This window comes from Dendroctonus ponderosae, unplaced genomic scaffold (genome assembly GCF_020466585.1).
Source record: "Dendroctonus ponderosae isolate FM_Combo_2020 unplaced genomic scaffold, Dpon_F_20191213v2 Dpon_F_20191213_12, whole genome shotgun sequence".
In the NCBI taxonomy this organism is placed as follows: Eukaryota; Metazoa; Arthropoda; class Insecta; order Coleoptera; family Curculionidae; genus Dendroctonus; species Dendroctonus ponderosae.
In genome coordinates this window covers 2,721,204-2,740,462 of record NW_026017316.1, presented here as the reverse complement: position 1 = coordinate 2,740,462, position 19,259 = coordinate 2,721,204, and the positions used below count along the sequence as shown (strand labels likewise).

General features: G+C 60.4%; 9 protein-coding genes across 14 annotated transcripts in view; 4 read left to right on the top strand and 5 right to left on the bottom strand.

The window, feature by feature from the left end:
- Nucleotides 1-1,436, bottom strand: part of LOC109533610 (golgin IMH1-like) — a 3,031-nt gene extending 1,595 nt beyond the window's left edge. Inside the window, exons 1-6 of the mRNA XM_048663068.1 lie at nucleotides 1,248-1,436; nucleotides 906-1,092; nucleotides 669-855; nucleotides 363-606; nucleotides 148-311; nucleotides 7-92 (exon numbers count right to left, since the gene is read on the bottom strand). Coding sequence (XP_048519025.1) covers nucleotides 7-92; nucleotides 148-311; nucleotides 363-606; nucleotides 669-855; nucleotides 906-1,086 — 862 coding nt within the window. The 5' untranslated portion in view covers nucleotides 1,087-1,092; nucleotides 1,248-1,436. The remainder of the gene's footprint in view (nucleotides 1-6; nucleotides 93-147; nucleotides 312-362; nucleotides 607-668; nucleotides 856-905; nucleotides 1,093-1,247) is intronic.
- A 151-nt stretch (nucleotides 1,437-1,587) lies between these two features.
- Nucleotides 1,588-5,627, top strand: LOC109540117 (trafficking protein particle complex subunit 11). Its single transcript, XM_048662926.1, has 12 exons — nucleotides 1,588-2,062; nucleotides 2,119-2,284; nucleotides 2,335-2,522; nucleotides 2,578-2,950; nucleotides 3,010-3,180; nucleotides 3,231-3,364; nucleotides 3,423-3,630; nucleotides 3,685-3,881; nucleotides 3,934-4,783; nucleotides 4,841-4,995; nucleotides 5,049-5,454; nucleotides 5,507-5,627. Exons 1-12 carry the CDS (start codon nucleotides 1,671-1,673, stop codon nucleotides 5,549-5,551), a joined length of 3,285 nt encoding a protein of 1,094 aa, XP_048518883.1. The 5' UTR covers nucleotides 1,588-1,670; the 3' UTR covers nucleotides 5,552-5,627.
- On the bottom strand, nucleotides 5,598-9,272 carry LOC109540118 (transmembrane GTPase Marf). Of its 4 annotated transcripts, none has more exons than XM_019908336.2 (10): nucleotides 9,195-9,272; nucleotides 8,594-8,938; nucleotides 8,504-8,541; nucleotides 8,150-8,430; nucleotides 7,861-8,081; nucleotides 7,393-7,800; nucleotides 7,311-7,331; nucleotides 7,070-7,264; nucleotides 6,921-7,012; nucleotides 5,598-6,866 (listed from the first exon to the last, which is right to left on the bottom strand). In XM_019908336.2, exons 4-10 carry the CDS (start codon nucleotides 8,346-8,348, stop codon nucleotides 5,687-5,689), a joined length of 2,316 nt encoding a protein of 771 aa, XP_019763895.2. In that variant the 5' UTR covers nucleotides 8,349-8,430; nucleotides 8,504-8,541; nucleotides 8,594-8,938; nucleotides 9,195-9,272; the 3' UTR covers nucleotides 5,598-5,686. The 4 variants fall into 4 exon arrangements, with proteins under 4 accessions (XP_019763895.2, XP_019763896.2, XP_019763894.2 ...); XM_019908337.2 differs by having other exon boundaries at nucleotides 8,534-8,541; XM_019908335.2 differs by lacking the exons at nucleotides 8,504-8,541; nucleotides 9,195-9,272.
- Nucleotides 9,273-9,514: 242 nt separating this feature from the next.
- LOC109540102 (transmembrane protein 201) lies at nucleotides 9,515-11,168 on the top strand. The gene is made up of 4 exons (XM_019908301.2): nucleotides 9,515-9,762; nucleotides 9,815-9,932; nucleotides 9,988-10,175; nucleotides 10,244-11,168. The coding sequence occupies exons 1-4, from the start codon at nucleotides 9,665-9,667 to the stop codon at nucleotides 11,106-11,108; spliced, it is 1,269 nt and encodes a 422-aa protein (XP_019763860.2). The 5' UTR covers nucleotides 9,515-9,664; the 3' UTR covers nucleotides 11,109-11,168.
- On the bottom strand, nucleotides 11,131-13,745 carry LOC109540103 (inhibitor of nuclear factor kappa-B kinase subunit alpha). The gene is made up of 9 exons (XM_048662931.1): nucleotides 13,663-13,745; nucleotides 13,478-13,624; nucleotides 13,213-13,416; nucleotides 12,952-13,155; nucleotides 12,466-12,893; nucleotides 11,723-12,420; nucleotides 11,533-11,670; nucleotides 11,293-11,481; nucleotides 11,131-11,239 (listed from the first exon to the last, which is right to left on the bottom strand). Exons 2-9 carry the CDS (start codon nucleotides 13,584-13,586, stop codon nucleotides 11,194-11,196), a joined length of 2,016 nt encoding a protein of 671 aa, XP_048518888.1. The 5' UTR covers nucleotides 13,587-13,624; nucleotides 13,663-13,745; the 3' UTR covers nucleotides 11,131-11,193.
- Nucleotides 13,746-14,102: 357 nt separating this feature from the next.
- On the top strand, nucleotides 14,103-17,050 carry LOC109540123 (CD63 antigen). Its single transcript, XM_019908345.2, has 7 exons — nucleotides 14,103-14,241; nucleotides 15,510-15,845; nucleotides 15,901-16,089; nucleotides 16,146-16,310; nucleotides 16,363-16,582; nucleotides 16,643-16,806; nucleotides 16,863-17,050. The coding sequence occupies exons 2-7, from the start codon at nucleotides 15,780-15,782 to the stop codon at nucleotides 16,926-16,928; spliced, it is 870 nt and encodes a 289-aa protein (XP_019763904.2). The 5' UTR covers nucleotides 14,103-14,241; nucleotides 15,510-15,779; the 3' UTR covers nucleotides 16,929-17,050.
- On the bottom strand, nucleotides 14,389-15,510 carry LOC125503099. The gene is made up of 4 exons (XM_048662952.1): nucleotides 15,005-15,510; nucleotides 14,760-14,947; nucleotides 14,616-14,664; nucleotides 14,389-14,564 (listed from the first exon to the last, which is right to left on the bottom strand). Exons 1-4 carry the CDS (start codon nucleotides 15,052-15,054, stop codon nucleotides 14,447-14,449), a joined length of 405 nt encoding a protein of 134 aa, XP_048518909.1. The 5' UTR covers nucleotides 15,055-15,510; the 3' UTR covers nucleotides 14,389-14,446.
- Nucleotides 16,862-18,173, bottom strand: LOC109540126 (probable nuclear transport factor 2). Of its 3 annotated transcripts, none has more exons than XM_019908351.2 (5): nucleotides 17,952-18,154; nucleotides 17,821-17,892; nucleotides 17,659-17,757; nucleotides 17,490-17,596; nucleotides 16,862-17,209 (listed from the first exon to the last, which is right to left on the bottom strand). In XM_019908351.2, the coding sequence occupies exons 1-5, from the start codon at nucleotides 18,057-18,059 to the stop codon at nucleotides 17,095-17,097; spliced, it is 501 nt and encodes a 166-aa protein (XP_019763910.1). In that variant the 5' UTR covers nucleotides 18,060-18,154; the 3' UTR covers nucleotides 16,862-17,094. The 3 variants fall into 3 exon arrangements, with proteins under 3 accessions (XP_019763910.1, XP_019763909.1, XP_019763908.1); XM_019908350.2 differs by having other exon boundaries at nucleotides 16,862-17,208; nucleotides 17,463-17,596; nucleotides 17,952-18,152; XM_019908349.2 differs by lacking the exon at nucleotides 17,490-17,596 and having other exon boundaries at nucleotides 16,862-17,208; nucleotides 17,952-18,173.
- A 73-nt stretch (nucleotides 18,174-18,246) lies between these two features.
- On the top strand, nucleotides 18,247-19,254 carry LOC109540125 (ADP-ribosylation factor-related protein 1). The gene is made up of 5 exons (XM_019908348.2): nucleotides 18,247-18,444; nucleotides 18,504-18,674; nucleotides 18,727-18,808; nucleotides 18,863-19,034; nucleotides 19,092-19,254. The coding sequence occupies exons 1-5, from the start codon at nucleotides 18,352-18,354 to the stop codon at nucleotides 19,180-19,182; spliced, it is 609 nt and encodes a 202-aa protein (XP_019763907.1). The 5' UTR covers nucleotides 18,247-18,351; the 3' UTR covers nucleotides 19,183-19,254.
- The last annotated feature ends 5 nt before the right edge of the window (nucleotides 19,255-19,259 follow it).

The following is a 19,259-nucleotide window of genomic DNA, read 5'->3' as shown; positions in this document are numbered from 1 at the left end:
CGGTGCCGTTCTCCTCGCTCAGGCCCTGCAGCAGCAGGTTGCTCTGGTGCGCCAGGATGTTGCGCTCCTTCTTCTGCTCGCCCGCTTCTTTCCTGCAACCGCCAAACGTTTGTTGGGTTTGGTTGGGGCAACGTGCTCCTGCATTACCTGAGCTGGACGATGTCGTTGCGTTGGGCGTTGCGCACCTCGCGCAGCTCCTCCAGCTCTTTGCGCATCAGGTCGGAGACGCGGAGAAGTTGGGCGTGGTCGTGGCGCAGCGTGGCCAGCGCGGCTTCCAGCCGCGCCCGGTCCTGCTGGGCGGCCTCCAGCTCCTGGAAAAGGGGCGGCTAGAGCAGGGCGCCGGGCAAAGGGGGGCGGGGTACCTCGCACAGCTTGGCGTTCTGCTCCAGCGTCTGGAACTCGGTCTGGCGCACGCCGTCCAGCTCGGTCTGCAGCTCGGCCACCTCAGCGCTCAGCTGCTTGATCGTCTTGTTCAGATTGTCGATGTCAGCGTCGCCGCCGGCGTCCACGCCCTCGTCGACGGCGTCCTGATCGGGCGGCAGCATCAGCGTGCGGCGGCGCAGCTGCCGGTTCTCCTTGTACCATTGGGTGGCGTCCTTCAGCGCCCTGCAGCCAATGAGGGCGGCCGTCACCCAATCCACTCGAAACTCCATCACTGTCACACTCACCTGGACATCGCACCTGTTTCAGTCTCGTACTGGTGCTTCAGCGTCTCGTACTCCTTGTACAGGTTCTTGGAGGCGGTCGACAGCCGCGTGAACTCCTCATTCTTCTCGAACAGTTCGGTCTCCAGTTGCTCGTGGCGCTCCTGGAGCTGCAGGTGGCGCCGCTCCACCTCCTGCAGGCTGCGCAGCGCTGCAAATCGCCCACCCTCAGCAGCAGTTCGGTGCGCCGCAGGCCCTTACCCTTCTCCTTGTCGCTCAGCAGCAGCTTGCGCCGCTCCTCGCTTTCCTCCAGCTTCTGCTTCCAGCGGTGCGTGGCATCGCTGCACGCCGTGCTCGATGTGGAGCCCTGCCGGCTCAAAGGCCTGCGCAGCGGGATGCTGGACTGGCGGNCCGCCACTGTGTGCCGCCGGTTTTGGCTCATTTGGCCCTGAATGGGGCGCAGTCGCCATCAGTCAAGAATGGACGTGTTTGTTTAGAGCGCCGTTGCCGCATGTTGGTACTGCTAGGCGCCCGGGGGCGCTCAAGGGCCGCCCCATAAGGGCGGCCGGGGCGCCCCAACCGGCAGGCAACGCGGGTACTTACCAGGTGGGGTTTGATGGGTGAAAGTGGCGCGTTCGACTCGACGCGGCAGCGCTGCAGGAACCGTCCAAGTGCTTCGCCTGACGTCGCGGTACTGCCGATCGGCACCCGAACCGCCGATAAAGACGAGTGACTGACTCACCGCCGAGCGGCAACCCCGCCCTCGGACTGCTCTGGACGCTGCCGCAGGCGCCCCCAACTGCCACTTGTGCGCCAGACAGAGACAACGCGCGCACTTGCTTTAAGTGACTGAGCGAGAGAAACTGCCAAAGTTAGGTGATCCTGCTGCTCTATAAAGTCGGAAAATTGTAATTGCCAAAAAAACCGCCAGGTGGTGGTTGAAACTCTAGTAGTCAAATTGCTTTTGACATCCAGTGCTGACACAGTTTTTTGGAGGTTAGCAACAACAACAATAATCTGGACGGAATGGCGCTGCAGGGCGCCCTGGCGCAGTACCAGGCCAGCATGGGGCTGCCGGCCGAGCTGCGGGCTGCGCCCCTTGCCCTAGTGGGGTTCAGCGGGCTGGACCTGGTCAACAACGCGATCCACAAGGCGATCTGGGACACGTTCCACAACCGCAGCGAGCGGGGCGCCGTCCTCTACCAGAGCATCAGCAACACGCACAAGTTCCCGGTGCTGAAGCCGCGCCGCAACACCTACGACTGGTACATCCCCAAAGGCATCCTGAAGCGCAATTGGCTGGCGAAGCACCTGCAGCAGGTGCCCGCCCTCATCGCCGTCTTCTTCGACCTGGACTGGAAGGAGCCGCAGTGGACGGAGAAGATGATCGAGTGCGCCTCCAAGGTGCAGTCCATGAGGTAGGGGCGGGTGGGGCTCGGCGGTTGGGGGACTGGACGTTTTGATTGGTTGGCAGGGCGGCGCTTGAGGGGCGCGACACCTGCATAGTGGTGGTGCTGATCCAGAGCCAGGCCCCCATGCCGGAGGACCCGCTGGCGGCCGAGCGCGCCGTTGCGCTCTGTTCCAGCTGCGAGCTGAACTCGCAGTCGCTCTATGTGCTGCCGCACGGCCAGCACCTATCGGTAAGCATTTGCGCTCGAAGGATCCGCCCCTATCGGTTTCGCTCTTTCAGGGCTACGCCACCCGGCTGGAGAACGCCTTTCTGGAACTGTGCCAGGCCTACTACCACAGCTGCGTGCGCAGCATCAAGCAGCACAAGGAGCATCTGAACAAAAACGCCCACCAGAGCCTCTACGTGCGGCACCAGTTCAAAATGGGCGTGCTCAGCGAGCTGCGCCAGGACATCAGCGCCGCCCACAAGTACACGCCCCCCCCAGTCCACGCCCCCTGCCCGCACTCACGCCCCCTGTTGCAGGCACTACACGCTGGCCTACAGCAATCTGCAGGAGATTCGCGTGGTCGACACCAATGCGCTGGAGGTCCGCACCGTTGCCGGCTTTCTCAACTACAAAATTTGCCGGCTGCTGTTCGCGCTCAATCTGCCGCGCGACGCCATTGGCCAGTTCAAGGCGCACATCGACCGGTTCCGCGCCCGCATTGGCTTCAGCGAGCTGGTGTTCGAGCACTGGGCGTGGCTCAGCAAGCAGTACGAGATATTTGGCGACACCTTCGACGAGGCGGTCAAGCTCGGCCTGCCCGCCGTCCAGACTCAACACCCGGGCATCTACTATCAGCAGGCGGCAACGCTGGCGGTGGCCCGCAAGGGGGCGTGTCTGGAACTGTGCGCCGTAAGACCGCCCACTGCGCCCCCATTGGCCTGCGCGAGTAACTCCGGTTTTTTGTGTAGAGGGCGCTGGCCTATCCGCATCCCGATCCGCTTGAGGGGGCGGAGTCGATGGAGTTCTACGGGCAACGCCCCTGGCGGCCCGGGAAGGTGGCGGCGGAGCCGCCCGAGCCTCAATGGGAGTCCAGCGGCATCCAGGCCATCCAGTACCTGGAAAGCCAGATCAACCACTCGGTGAGACAGACAGGGCTGGGGGAGTTTTGAGGTTAAGTGAGCGGTTTTAGGGCGTGATCATTTCGCTGTACGGGCTGGCCATTGCGCAGTACAAGATCTACAAGTGTCCGCGCACGCGGCGCCATCTAGTGCTCCAAATGGCGGACGAGTGCTTCAGCGCGCAGGACTACGGCAAGGCTCTGACGTAAGTAGCCGCCCCCCTGGTAGGGCTTCTGAGCGGTACTAACGCAGGGGCTGCGCAGCCTCTACACGCACATGCTGGCCGACTATCGGGCCGAGCAGTGGTGGGGCGTGATCTCCAGCATCCTGGAAAAGGCGGCGCTGTGCGCCTACTTGACCGCCAACGTGGAGGACTACCTGCAGTTGGCCTTGGAAATTCTGGCCGCCCCAGTCCTGCTCAGCCTGGACGACAAGCGCCGGTTCTACGAGAACTTCAATCGGGTGCTGAAGGTAGTTGGCGCCGGGATTTGCCGGGAAAATTGTCGAAAAATTGGCGTTTTGCAGCGGCAGGTGCCCTTCGGGGACCCCAAGTTGGCGCACGAGGCGCTCCAGACGGCCATCATCCAGTGGCAGCCGGTGCTGGGCGGGGCGGCGCTCAGCCCCGCCCTCGACATCGCGCAGGCGTGCCTGGATGTCAAGTGGCGCTTCGCCAGCCCCGCCTTTCCGGTGGACCAAGCCGCGCAGCTCGTCCTGTTTATCCGGTAGGCTGCGCCCCTTGAGGCTCGTTTTTTTGGTGATGGGGCGTGGTTTCAGGAGCACCTGCCCTTTTCCGCTGGGCGCTACGCGCGTTGCTGTGCAAGTGGCAACGGCGCGCGCCAGCTGGGACTTGGACGTGTGTCAAGCGGTGACGTTCCAGCGCGACGCCATCCAGCGCTTCACTGTGGAAGTGCAAGCGGAAGTGGCCGACATTGGCTGCGAGCTGCTGGTTGAGGGCGTGACGGTGTTCATGGGCGTGGCCGGGCAGAGCGAGGTCAGCTTGCGCTTCCGCCCCCCAGAGGGGGCGGACGAGCGGCCGGAGTTGAGCCACTTCCGCCGCAGCCGGCCCGTAGGCCATTTCGACGCCATGCAGAGCGTGTCCAGGGCGCTGGTGGTGCCGCGCGACTCCCACCTGGGCGTGCGCTTCGAGCACGCGCCCCCCGCCCTAGTGGGCGAGGTCTACGACATCGCCATAGTGATAGCCAATGAGGAGGCGTGCGCCATCAGCGAGCTCCGCCTCCTGGTGTCGGCCGAGGCCGCCGTGGAGTTCAGCAGCGACGCCTCGATGCGGCCGGAAAAAACGCCGCTCGCGCTGCCGCTGCCCCCCACTCTGGAGCCGGGGGGCGTGGCCACCGCCCGCCTCTGGCTGCGCGCCAGCCAGCCCGACATCAAGGCCGTCGCAGTGCGCATCAGCTACAGCCTGACGGGCGAGCGTCCTGTTGTGTGCGTCATGAACGACAGCGTCACCCTGCCGATCGTCCAGCCGTTTGAAGTGAGCGCGCAGTATTTGTCCGGGATGATGCAGCGCGTGAGCAAGTTCTACGCAGGCGAGCGCTTTGCGGTGATGCCGTTGGTGCGCTTCCTCTCGCCCTGGCCAATCAGCGTCGAGGGCACCGCCCTCGAGTTTGTAAGTCGTGCCCGCTCAAGTGGGCTGAAGTGGAGTTGAGTGGTGTTGATGTTGCAGACGCATCCGGTGAGGGCGCTGGAGGACGCCCAGAGCCACCTGGCGGGCAGCGTCTTTAACCAGGACGAGGTGGGGACCGAGGTGGTGTTGGCGGTGTGCGACCGCCAAGCCGACCAGAACCTGGTGGTGGGCGAGTATGCGGTGACGTGGCAACGGTGGGTGGGGCCAAAGTGGGCGGTTGAGATTGCGACTGAGCTGTCATTTGCAGGGCCAATGGCAGGCCGACAACGACGCAGGTGACGTTGCACGGGCACCACTGCGACTGGATCCCGCTCACGTTGGAGCTGCAGGCGCCCGCGCACGGCCTGGTGCGCACGCCCATGATCATCCAGTACCAGCTGACCAATCAGTCGTCGCATCTGGTGCGCCTCGACGTCGGCATGGAGGCGAGCGAAGCCTTCATGTTCGCCGGCTATCGGCAGACCGTGGCGGCGGTGTTGCCGTTCAGCACGAAAACGCTGCGCTACAACCTCTACCCGCTGTTGGCGGGCAGCGTGGCGCTGCCCCGMCTGGTGCTCAGCCTGCCGCAGCATGGCAACGAAGGCCCCGCCCTGCGGCCCGACCAGCTGGCGCAGCTCATCGAGCGCACGATCCCCTGCAGCATCTACGTCATGGTAGGCGGCGCCTGGGCCGGCTCTTCGCATTCTCACTTGGTTGTTGTTTCAGCCGCAGGTCAAGGGCGCCCCCCCGCTGCCCGCCCTCACCGCCTGACTGGTTTGGAGCAAAAAATGTGCTTTATTTGATTTCGATTGCTTGATTGATTAGAAATATCGATTTATTTAATTAATTCCGGCAATATGTACATTACTACAACAATGAACTATCGGGGCCCCGCCCCCTTCTGCGCTACTGGTGCAGCTTCAAGTAGGCGTCGACGAACAGGTCGAGCTCGTGCGCCAGATAGTTGGCCTTGTTACGCAGCACCTTCGACTTGCCGCTGGCGCTGTCCAGCGTTGCCACCTCGCGCTCGAGCAGCTTGAGCTGGTCGTCCATGTCGGTGGTGGCCTTGTCGACCAGACTGCACAGGCGCGCAAAGGTGCCGCTCAGCTCCTGCTGCACCTGGTGGCTGCAGTTGGCCGACGTCAGGTCGACGATCATGCGCAGCTTGCGGGTGGCGTGCGCCACGTACTGGCGCTTGAACGAGCGCTCCTTCGCCTTGTTGGTCCAGGTGAGGCGCTCGTACAGGTAGAGACAGCTGTAGAGGGCGCCGGTGACGGCGACGATGCGCCAACCGACCGTTTTGAACATGAAGCCGGCCACCAGCAGACAGCCCATGGTGCCCTGGGAGGTGGCGCCCATGACGGCGACGCGCGATATCAGCGACCAATCGTCGAGCCCGACGTTGCTGTAGAGCGTGCGCCCGTCCAGCGGCTCGACGGGCGTGGCCGGCAACAGCGCGCTCTGCGGGCTCTCCTTCTTGGCGTGCTTCAGGCCCAGGAAGGCGCCGGCGCGGCCGCTGCTGGCGAAGCGCTGGAGCAGCGCCATCACGCCGTAGGAGAACCGGAACTCCAGGTCCTCGTGGAAGTCGGCGCACAGATTGTCGCAGTTGAGCCGATAGAGGATCTCGAAGGGCTGGCGGCGCGGCATCACGATGTTGGAGGCGCAGCGGTAGGCGTCCGGCAGGAGCGTCTCCATTTTGGCGGTCATCTCCGACTGGCTCTGCTCCATGTTCATGGCCAGCGCGGTCGAGAGGCGGGCGCGCAAGTTGGAGCCCAGCCCGGTCTCCACGTGGAGGTGCAGCTCCTTCTTGTAGACGTTGAGCACGAGCGGCTCGGAGTGGAAGGGCAGGCTGAACTCGTCCACCAGCGTGCTCAGCCGCCGGATCTCCTCGGTCAGCGCCTTGGAGACGCGCTGCTCCACGTCCTCGACCATGTTGCGGATCTTCTTCTTCATCTCCTGCGTGACCAGCACGAGCTGCTGCTCCGTGTGGTTCACCTTGTCGACCAGCGCCTTGCGCTGGCCCAGCTTCAGCTCCTTGAGGCGCAGCGCCTCGCTGTAGATGCCCTCCAGGATGTCGCGCAGCTGCCTGCAACGCGCCCTGCTCAGTTGCGCCGCTCTTGAGCCAAGAATTAGGACTTACGTGGCGATGTACTTGCCGCGCTGCGCGTGCTGCTCGAACTTGGTCCTCACCGCCGACTTGGAGATGCACTCCTCGAACTGGCGCTCAAAGTCCTGGGGAGGAGGCAACAGTTAGCACAGGTTGTGAGTGGGGAGTGAGGCAGGCGTTACCTGGAACTCGAAGTAGCGCGTCTGGAAGCCCTCGGTGAGGGGCGTGGAGGCGGCGTGGCCCTGCTCGGCGAGCCGCGCCTGCAGCACCTCCTTGGCCGAGATGAAGAAGATGCGCCCCTCCGCCTCCTTGGGCGTGCACACGCCCAGCTCCTTCACCAGGAAGTCGATGGCGCGCTCCTGGTGCTGCCTGCGAACCTACACACATGGTTAGCCGGGGGGCCCGCGGGCGCGCAACACTCACCTCCTCCTGCTCGTTGCAGTGCTTGCACCAAAAGAGCGCCGATTAGCACAAGACGAAACAGGCGGCGCTGCGCCCCACTTACCTGGTCGAGGAACTCCGGCTCCGAAGCGGACGCGTCCCATCGGTTGTTCAGGATGAAGATGTTCGGTTTGGACAGCTTCTCGGACACCTTGTGGAAGAAGTTCTTCTCGGTCAGCATGAGGGTGGACTCGGCGTTCGCCACCAGGACGAACACGTCGGCGTCCAGACAGTGCATGTCGATCCACTCGTCAAGGTTGGGGGTGACGTCGACGCCCGGCGAGTCCACGAAGACGACGTCGTCCCGCAGCAGCAGGCAGCGGTTCTTCGGCCAGAAGACGCGCACCAGCTGCGACTCGCTCAGCTTCTCCTTGCAGAGGGCGTGGGCCAGCTGGCCCACCGACTCCACCGCCCGCTGCTCATTGGAGCCCTCCAGCGTCAGGTAGGCGTCTCCCGTTGCGGAGCCTTCCACCTGGAAATCGCCCAATTGAGACCTGGTTCAATCGCACACCCTCAGGGCTGCGCCCCTCACCTGCAGGAAGCAGTTGGTGGTGTGCCCGATGCCGCTGGGGAGCACCTTGTCGCGCAGCATCGCGTTGATGACGGAGCTCTTGCCGTTGGAGGTGCGCCCGAAGAAGGCCACCTTCATGTGGTCGCGCGCCAGCACCTCCCTGATGCCCTGCACCCGATCCACAAACTCCTCGATCTGTCGCACCTTCTCCTCCGACACAATCCCGTCCTCCTTCTCCACATCTACAACCCCACCGATTAGTTCCGGTTTCCGCCGATTACGTAGCGCTTGAGCTGCGCCCCCCACTCACCATGCATATACTGGACAGTGTCCTGGACGTAGTCCTCGATCTCCCCGAAAATGTCGTTGATCTTCTTCTTCGCCTTGACGAAGATCTGCAAGGGAGAGTTGTCGGCGCCATTAGTGGGGCGCAACAGCGGCACGTTGGGGCGATTGTGGGGCCCATCGCCCGACATCAGCGAAATGGTGCGGTTTATGTAAGCGGCCATGTGGGAGGCGCATGCAACAACGTCAGGTGCTCGGGGTGCTTCGCACTAACATCGATCACATGCACGCAACAAAACAGCCCAACTGAAACAAACGGAACTGAATCAAGCTCAAGTGCTCTACGGGGGCGCTGCTACAGCCCCCTGCTAGCGCGCACCTTGTTGGAGGGCATCGGGCCAGTCCTAACCTCTAAACCTGCAAAAGCCCCCCGAATGAGCCCCGCGCCAACTAGGAATGCCCCACTTACGTAACACTGTTGGTAAACTGGTCGGGTTGCTGCTTGAAGCCAAAAATCGCCGATTTGCAACGCAATATTCGCGCCGATGACGTTTGCTCAGTCAAATGTCCCAGCGGGGGCGAGGCGCCAAGCGCGCAAAACTCTCTAAAAAGGTGCACTGGGGCCCTCGGGGGCTGATTGGGGCGCAGCTTTATCCAAGAGGCTTCTTCTTCACTTTCCTGTGCGTACTCCACACTTTCAACCTGGGCTTTGAATCACACGGACTTCTAACCTCACTCTTGACCTTACGGGTGGCGCTGTTGTCGTTCCGAGCGGCGTTGCCAGTAGTGGGGGGTTGTCGCACTAATGCCCCGCCTGAAGAAAACAAAATGCCCGATGGGGACCCAAAACCAGAAAACAGCAATAGGAGAATTTTTCATTTTGGTTTCAGGTGTAGAACTTCTAATATAACATAATAACTAATTAACTATAATCCTCAAAACCAACCGCATTTTTCAACTTTGCCATTCAATTGACCTTTCTTGGCTCCATTTCTTGAAAATTTCTTACTGACGACTGAAGCGAAACTTTGCGCACTAATACGAAAATAACGAATTTTTGCACCACTCACCTATTTCTTCGAATTAATTACGACTGTAGTCCGCTTTTTCTCACCAAAATCAAACTGACACTGACACGCCGCAACTTCGTCAAAATCATCTTTCCATCGCTCTCACGCCCAGTCCACCATGCACCATTGAAGCAAGATGGACACAGACCTGGTCGGCAAATCGCCTCAAACCATTCGCAGTGGCAGACTCCGTTTGATCAGAGATCATAGAGAAAGTAAAATAAGTAAAATTTTACTTACTATATGGACCAGATTGTATGTCAAAGCACTGCCAAACGTCGAAAATTGACCAAGCAAATAGCACAAAATATCCCCAAGGGGGTATGTTCTGTGGCAAATAGCTGGCAACACTGGTTGCAACCAGAATACGCGCGCAGGGGGGATATTTAGTGGATCCGCGTGCCCCAGAAAGTGAGGTTAGTTGTGAGGAAGCCACTTTGCCGAGCCGCCGGCACGATTTTGGGGCCAGCATGGACAACAAGGACGACGTGTTTTTCCATATTTCCATCCACTATCCCCCCGCCCTGCGGTGGGCTACGCTGCTTCTGTTCGCGGGTGGACTTGCATGGTAAGCGATCACTGGGGGGCCGTGGGGCCAATTCACGTTCTGGGGATTGCAGGCGATACGTTTTCACGCAAGCGAACTGCTGGTATTGCAACAAAAACACGCGCGTGCTTTGCAGCTGGCACAAGCGGTTTGTTTGCCCCAACTGCGAGCAGTACAACGGCTTCGACAAGGTTTGCGGCTTTCCCGGCCCCACGCGGGCTCCGGTTGATGTTGGGGCTGTTTCAGGACGGCGGCTACGACCGGGTGATCGAGGAGCAGCATCGCGAGGCCCCCGGGGCCGGCAATGGGGGCCCGCCCCCCCAAAACGGGCTTTGTGAGCCGTGCAACCGCAACCAGGAGATGAGGGTGCGCCACTTGGCCGACTTCGTGCCCCTCAGGGAGTGGGACTACGACCGCGAAGTCGAGCACTTTGAGTGAGTACTGGGGGGGCCGAAGGCCCCCCAGATGGGGTTAGAAATGCCCTGAATCAACCAGTTTGCAGGAAGCAGCTCGAGAAGAGTTTCGGCCTGTGCGGGGCCTGCGAAGCCCTGGTTAAGGCCACCATTCGGCAGCAGAACGCCTGGATCTTCGGCAACATGTTGCGCAGCTCCGGCAGGGTACATCGGCGCATCCGCCGCACCGTCAGCCCCCTGGCCGCCCTTCTGCTGCTGCTGTCGCTGGGGAGCTGGGGCTGCTTCTGGGGGCTCCTGCCCCATGCCGTGCCGTTGCCCCCCGATCTGCAGCAGGCCATCGGCGCCGTTCCCCCCCTGCTCCTGCTCACGGCGCTGGGGTTTACGGTGGAGGCGCTGTTGGGGCGCAGCCCCAACCTGCTCAAACTCAACAACTTGCTGGCGTGGGGCGTGCTGGGCCTCACGGGGGCTGCGCCCTTCACACCGTCGGCCGCCCTGTATCGGGACACGCTCCAGGTGTTCTGCTCCCTCTATCTCAGCTACGCCTACGGCTCCGCCTGCCTGACTACGCCCCGCCAGAAAAAGAAGAGGAGGCGAGTCGTGGGGGACCCCACTGCTGCCACCGCCTGCCATCCCCAGCTGCCACCGCAGCCCCAAAAGCTGCCGCCCGAGCTGAACGAACACTTCAACGAGCTGAACATCGGCCCGCCCACGGCGCCTAAGGCTCGCCCAGCCTCCCCCAACCCCTTTGGCTGGGACTGTGGGGCGGGGGGCGACGCCCACGTGGTGGAGCGGCCGCCCAGGACGCTGCTGTCCCCCTCCCGCCTAGGCCACGTCACCGCCTACCCGGACGCCCCCTTTGTGATTGGCCAGATGCGGACGCGCTACGTTTCGGGCTTCTACGGCGAGGGCCCCTATTGGACGCCGGTCTACACTGCCAAGGCCCACTACTTCTAAGTCTAAATCAATTACACTGTTAAACGATTGCATTCATATATTTCTGAACAAAAAACTTAACCGCACTTTTGCTGCATCAGCTCCACTACTCCAGCTGGTGGGCGGGGGGCGCCATCAGCAGCCCCTCCAGCCTAAACAGTGGCCCCCACTTAGATCACGCGTGCGCCTGGTGGCGGTTACTCACGTGGTTCGCAGCAGGGCGTTTTCCTGGATGAGGGCGGGCACAGATGGGGGGCGGCGCTGCGCCGCCAGGAGGGCGTCGTGGCGCTGGCGCGCCTCGGCGAACTGCGCCCCCAGTGGGCCGGCGCTCTCGATGAAGCGCCCCAGCCAGGCATCCAGTTGGCGCGCCCACCGCAGCAGGGCGCCCACGTCCCTGCAAGCCAAAGCGGCTGTCTTAGTGGCCCCGCCCGCTCTCGCTACTTACTGCGACTGATTCTGGAAGGGGGCGTGGCGGAAAAGGCGGGTGTGCAGCTTGATGGCGTGCGAAACCACGCCCCTGATGCGCCCCAGCACGTCGGGCTGCGCGCGCTCCACGAAGGCCTTGCCGTTGATGTCATCGAACCTGCAATTTCGGCCAGTTATCAGGGGAAAACGGGAATTTTCGCCCCACTTACAGCGGCTGGATGTCGTGCTGTTGCAACACTGCGCGCATTTGCTCCTCCCCCACCTCCACGCTGAGTAGGCGGCGCCACTGGCCGCCGACCTGCGCCAGATTGGCCTGGCGGCGCTCCGCCCGCTCCACGCAGCGGGCCACGCCCTCAAGGCACGCCCAGTATTCGGCGTCTCGCCCCCTCAACGTGGACTGCTTTTTGCGTAGCAAAAAGCCCTGAATCTCCTGGTGGAGCTGCGCCTGCCGCGTTGCCGCCTCCTTGTACTTCTGGCGCATAGTTTGGCGCTGGCTGTGCAGATGGCGCAGGAGGGCGCTGAGCGCCCCCTCCAGAGCGCGCTGCATGCGCAGCAGGCTGTGCACCAGAAACAAGGCCTGGCGGTAGAGGGCGCGCGTGAACTTGGGCTGGAAGGGCTGCCCGACGCTGAACAGCTCCTTGACCAGGGGGGGCAGCTTGAGGAGGGGCGGGGCGCCCGACAGCAGCTCCGCCCCCTTGTAGGCGAAAATCAGCATGGAGGGCCGGCGCAGCGCGCCCATTGGCTGTCCGTCGTCCGCCTCGCCGCCAATCAGCTGGTGCGAGTCCAGGAACAGCAGCTCATTGGCCGGGAGCTTGATGTCGCGCCCCAGCCACGCCTTCAGGGTGCCCAGGCGCGTGCAGTCGTTCACCTCATACGAGTAGAACTCGCACTTGTATACGGAAAAGACCTGCAAAGGGGGTTTGACTGGTTCCCAGGCGCCCGATCAACTCACCTGCACGATGTGCTGATCGAGGATGAAGCGCAGGAAGTCGAAGGCGCTGAGGTCGCGGCTGAAGCAGCGCTGGGCGGGGTCGATCTGGAGGGCGCGGCGCAGCCACGCCTCCAGGCTCTGCTTCAGGCAGCCGCTGATGAAATTCTCGCGCTTCATCTCGGTGGAGTTGGCAACGGCGCCCGAGCCGGAGGTGTAGATGCAGATGTCGTCCGGCCCCTTGTCTTTGATTCGTTCGAAGCGCTCGAAGGGCGTGGCCTCGGGCAGGAACGGCAACAGCCCGGTGACGAGCTCGCTCACCATCACGCCCATCGACCAATAGTCGACGCGCTTGTCGTAGCCACGCCCCTGAAAAATCTCCGGCGCCAGATAGTGCAGCGTGCCCACAAAGCTGAGCGTCGCGTCGTTCAGCTCCTTCGCATAGCCCAGATCTGCAACCCCATTGGGTCTAGTCTAGTCGAGTGGGCGTGGCTAGCGCCGCCCCCTTACCAATGATCTTGTAGACGGTCTGGCCTGGGCGGTCCGCGCAGTGCTGCAGCACGATGTTATCGGGCTTGATGTCTCTGTGGGCGATTTGATGCGCATGCAGGTGACTCAGACCGCTGGACACGTCCAGCAGGATGGCGCGCACCTCCTGCTCGGCCAGGCCGCACATCCTGATTGGCTCGCTGCTCAGGAAGCGCCGCAAATTGCCTAAAACCACGCCCCCATCGCTGTTTCTGCGCAGTCAGCCAAACGCCCAAACGGTACCTTTACTGCAGTACTCCATGGAGAGGAGCGGCAGCCCTGTGGGGTTGCTCTGGGCCAGCGCGCGCCCCAGAATGGGGTCCAACTCCCGATAGCCGATGATGTTCGGGTGGCTGATGGAGCGCAGAAAGGCCACTTCCAAGCGCCAGCGCTCCTTCTGCTTGCTGCTCAGCGCCTTCGGCGACGCAAACTTGCACTTTTTCACCGCTGCAACAAACAGGCGCGCACTGTGACGTGAGTGGCAGCTGGAAAGGGGCGCAGCCCTCACCTACGCACTCGGCGGTGAGCTCTTGGCGCCAGAGGCTCACCGTGCCGAAGCTGCCCGAGCCCAGCACGGAGATCTGCAACCAGTCGCCCACTTGTTGGGGCTGCTCCATGGCAGTGGAGCCCTACACCTACGCCTGAGACTTGTCGCCACAAAATATCATAGGGGGTATGTTCTGTGCTTGTCGCTGCCCAAACTACCAAACAAAACACTAAAGCAAGGTTAGGAGAGCTGAGAGGATGACAAATGTCTATTTACTGTACTGGGCTCTCTGCGCTGTTGCCGTGTGCTAGTAATATTCAGCAAATTTTACTACAAACTTGTTTCTTTTTCCTCTTTTTGACCCATTCTGGACATTTCTTTGCGTTGTGAAAGTGTCACCACAGCATGTCAAAATAACGAGCTGCATTGATATGATCATAGATAAAGACCAGTATATAGTATAGATAAGCCACTCACAGATAAGAACACAAAATCATCATTTTGGAATTGCATACTATAAATACAGGGTGATTCAAAAAGGAAAATTGCGATTTTGCTTCAAATTACGAAAATTGTTGATGGTAAAAAAGTTTCCTTGCACAATTTTTTGACGAAAAGTCACAGCGGCAATGTTGTTTTTTGTCATAAACAGATAGTTACAGGTGTCAGTCCCTTGTGTCATCCATGGTCCTCAATCAATAACCTCCCAGTGGAGCCTTGCAGGCTCTGGCCCCCGTTGGGGGGCTGTTTAGTGTGCGTGTTAGTGAAACAGGGGGGCACAGCTGGTAAGTAGCGCCGCACTCACTCAACTGCCCATGGGTCGAAGCCCCCTCCACGTTCACAGTGTTGGCGCTTTGGTACTGTAGCTGCGTGGCCCCAGTGCATTCCATAAAGCTAAATTACCAAAGCACGACCGCTGAGGCAACCGCCAGTCATTTTCTAGCTTGTTTAATGTAAACGTATAAAAGTACAAACTAAGGGGGCCCCTAACTAAGTGTGGTAGCGGATGTACTGGTGCAGGTGGCTCCAGCTGAGCGAGTAGTCGATCTGCAGGTGGCCGTAGTTGGAGAGGCCGAAATTGGGGCGCCCCCCTTCCAGCGGCAGTTGGCTGAAAACCAATGTGCTAGGATTTAATGGGCCCCGTTTTAGGGCTACTCACCCGCTCTCCAGCATAGGGGCCCCCTTGTCATAGTAATCGGCAGGCGATTCTGGAATTTGCAAGGCAATTAATGCGGGAAATGCTTGCGTAATTGTTCGCTAATTAGCCATTCATTTAGCGTGCGATGAGCTCATGGGTCCTCACCATAGTCATAGGCGTGGGCGCTGTCGGGGCGCCGCCCCCCATACTGGACGTCGTCGATGTCGGCGTAGTCGTCGTTGGGCCCCTTGGGGCTGCTCCCCATCGAGTCCAGGTGCGCCCTGATGTAGGCGTAGTTCTCCAGGTCCCAGGGGTCGATGTAGGGCTGCGCTGCCGGAGGGGGCCCTTCGTCGCTGCAACAACCGACGGCTCCTTCAGGGGGGCGTTTGGGCGGTTCGGGGGCTACGCACCTGTCGGACTCAGTGGCGCTCCAGTAGATTTCCTCGGGCCTGAACGCCATGGCGCGCCGCTGGTTTCCGCCGGATTATGCAACTGGTGCACCTGCGAATGCACTTTGCAGGTGGATGAAAGTGGGTCACATGCAACTGTGGGGCGAACGCCTGGGGGCTGCTGGGGCCCGCTTTCTCTAACGCACTTTCTTTCCACAGCCAGAGGAGCGAACCGGCCTGGCCAAAGACGCGCCACTTAATGAGCGACCGCGCTTTCTCCTTGGTGGGGCGGGCGCTGCGCGCCACTGGTTCTTCGGGGGGCCACCGGAAGCGCCCATTTCCTCTCTAAAGCGCATTTTTTATACAGGGTGATACTGGTGTGTGGAGGAGTTCTTTGGTTAACGACATACCGGGTGTTTCAAAAAAATGTTTGTACCTCGTTAGCCATGGGCCTGAGAAACAGCCTTAAATGGAAACGCGATTTGTTGTGTGAACCACCCTGTATATAGCATTTTCTTTCATCTAGGTCGTTAGCAGGTTGCCTAATTTCCTGCCTGGAGAGGCCCGGTTTAACACAACGGAGTAAGTTGGGTTGCCGACGAGGCGGGCTTGAAAGTGACACTAGCGCACGTTGCCGCACCGCGCTCACTAGATAAATATTGGGCATCAACAAGGCAGATCGCACCTGTCAGGGCCCCATCTAATCCTATCTCTTATCAGCATCATGCGACACGTAGTGCTAATCGCTGGCACAAAGTAAGCGCGTCTCACGCCAGTGCAACGCAACCCGTCCAAAATGGGGCTTTCAGTGAGCGCCAAAACGATCAAATACCTGATGTTCGCCTTCAACTTCGTCTTTGTGGTAAGTGGGCCTCGGGCTGCGCCAGGGCCTCGCCTAAGCGGCCCCCTTTGTCCAGATTACAGGGATGATCATCATCGGGGTGGGGGCAGCCGTCAAAACCATCTACACGCAGTACGCGGACTTCCTGGACACCCAGTACTTCTCCCTGCCCAACATGCTGATCGCCACCGGCGCCCTCATCTTCCTGGTGTCCTTCTTCGGCTGCTGCGGCGCCATCAAGGAAAACTGGATCCTGCTGGCCATTGTGAGTACCCCCACCTCTGCTAATCCAGACGCAATGGCGAATGCGCCCCATTGCAGTTCACCTTCCTGCTGTGCATCATTTGCCTGTTCGAGTTCGCGTCGGGGATCGCCGGCTACGTGCTGAGGAGCCAGACGGCCGCCTATCTGGACACGCGGCTCAGGGCCGACCTGAGCACCTACAACGAGTCGACGCACGCCATCTGGGACCTGATCCAGAGCAATGTAAGTAGGCGCCGTGTGGCGGTGGCGGGGGCTCTACAGGGCGGGGTTTCAGTTCGAGTGCTGCGGAGTGGACAGCTACGCTGATTGGAGCCAGTATTTCGGCGAGAGTGGGGAACTGCCCGTGTCCTGTTGTCCCAGCGTCTCGGGCGTCGTGGGCGCCTTCTACTGCAACAGCGCCTCAACGACCACTGGTACCCCAAGTACCAGTTACTCCACCACAACGACGACCACAACCCAAAACACTACTTCAAGCGAAACCACTAGCACTAGCTGTAAGTGAGCGCGAAAACCCCAGCCCGGAACGATCAGCTGATTTGATTGTTTTTCCGCAGCACCTACATCTGCACCGTCTGATCAAAACCAGTTAGTGAATCTGGCGGGCTCAGAGTCGACGACAGCCCCCTACACAGAGGGCTGCAAAAGCGCCTTCGGCGCCTACATCAAGCAGCACGCCTACCAGATCGGGGGCTGCGCCCTGGGCCTGGCCATCCTTCAGGTGAGTCGCCGGCCAACCACCGGTCGCCCTCAATTGAGCCCCCTTTCTGTCCGCAGCTGGTCGGCATCGGCTTCTCCTTCTACCTGGTGCGCCAGCTGAAGAACGGCTACTTCAGCACCTGATCACCGGCCGCGGCCCCTCGCCCATGTCAATAACCCCTAGTTAGTGGCGTGTTTTTTTGGAAAATACTCTTATAATGAAGCGGAAATCAACCAACCAATTAAACACGTAGTGAGACACTGAATTTGCTTATGAAATAGGACTAAGTGTAATGTAGATGGGGGGCGCTCAGGCCGAGTCGTGGATGCCCAATCGGAAGATGTCGTGCTGCACGAAGAAGGAGCCCCCCAGCGGCTTGAGCACAAACACTTGCGAGTAGGCGTGCGGCGGGTCGTCGTCAGCCTGAAACATTTACGGGGAATAAATCAGTCGCGGCACGGCCCCCTTCCCCATCCTCAACTTCCCCAAAGCGTGCACTGGAAAACCAGGTACTTCAGTAACTGCGAAAACTTTGCCAGCGATCTCAGAGCAGAGAGTTTCACTGTTACCCCCAAAAAAGCGCACTGTCTATGTTTTAGGATCGTCAAGCCTAGTCTAGGTTAGGTGTCTCGGTCGGGCCGCAGCCCTGGTTAGAGTAAAACCTCTGTAATACGTACAGCGCGAGTGCAGGGGGCAGCTAAATGGTGTCGTGCAGCACCAATCGGAAACAATCGTGCTGCACAAAGAAGCTGCCCTCGATCGGCTTTAGTACGAAGGTCTGCACGTAAGCGTGGGGCAGATCCTCATCGGTCTAGGCAAGTAACAGTGGCAATTACTAGGGCCGCGCCACCTCCACCTAACCTAGATGGTTACCTGTAAGCGGCCCAGGACGTTGATCAGGACGCCCCCGTCGAACATCGGCTGCGAGTCGACGGCCGTTATTATCCTATTGATCTTCTGGAAGGTGAGACTCTGCAACACACAGGGCTGCGGTCAGCCTACGCGGCCCTCACTCATGCACACTCGAACACTTACAGCGATTTTCTCCATGATTTTAGGCGCGCCCTGAATCTGGACCCCCTCGAACGTCATGAAGGAGAGCTCCACCTGTAATTGATCGGGGGGCGCTAGTTAGGTTCCAGCCCTCATGGGGGGCCCACACTCACATTGTACATGTTGGCCAGGTTTCGCCGCTGGTTCGGGTCGTCGAACAGCGCATAGTACTGCTGCACGAATCCCTTGCCTATCGCCTCGTACTGCAAGTTGAGCGTCATCGTGGGGGCCAATTTTGCGCCAAAAACACCGAAAAAACCTCCTCAATCTTGTGCCCACCGAACCTGCCTGTCAGCAGTGACAACCCAATGTCACTTTGGACCGTTACCCCTCACAGTGCTACCCGGTTTGGCAACCCTGCAATTGGGGATTTTCGAAATTCGGAGGCCGGCCCAGGAAAATCACGCATTGCAGGCAACCAGCCAAGCAATGTTTGTTTACTGAACTGTCTACCCGACGTCATTCAGTGAAGTGTTTGTGCAGTTTTGGGGGCCCAGGGCGCAGCGCCACGCAATGTACTCACTCCTGCACGGCTTCTACCAGTACATGGTGCAAAAGGACGAGTTTTGCGTGCTGATCCTCGGCCTGGACAACGCAGGCAAGACGGTAAGCGATGGGGGGCTGACGCAGGGGGCTTTGAACCGTAGCCCCCGCCCAATTTGCAGACCTATCTGGAGGCGGCCAAGACCAAACTCACCAAGAACTACCAGGGCATCAACCCGGGCAAAATCACCACGACAGTGGGGCTGAACATCGGGCGGATCGACGTTGGTGGCGTGCAGCTGAACTTCTGGGACCTGGGGGGCCAGAGCGAGCTGCAGTCGCTCTGGGACAAGGTAGGCCCAGCGAGGGGGCGAAGCCCGAACTAGCAGTCACCTGTTGTTGTAGTACTATGAGGAGTCGCACGCCGTCATCTACATAGTGGATTCCTGGGACAGGGAACGTGTTGATGAGTCCAAGGAGATTTTCGGTAAGGGCCTGGCGGCCGCCGGATGCAGCGACTGAGCCCCCATTCTGCCCACAGACCGCATGATTGCCAACGACAACCTGCAGGGGGTGCCGCTGCTCGTGCTGGCCAACAAGCAGGACCTGCCCGAGTGCATGGGGGTGCGCGAAGTCAAGCCCATCTTCAACAAGAACGCCCACCTGGTGGGCAAGCGCGACTGCATGGTGATGCCCGTGTCGGCCCTCACTGGGTGAGCCGGCGCCCACCCACGGAGCGCCCCGTCCACTCAACTGCCCCCCTGTTTCAGAGACGGCGTCGACGAAGGCATCAAGTGGCTGGTGGACTGCATCAAGCGGAACGCCTTTGCGCGGCCCCCCAGAAACAGCGAAGACCCGTAGCTGCGCAACCAGACAATCAGGTGTTTTTGTGTATTTATGCCGCGCTATCGGAATTATAATTACTGATAAGAAGCGCC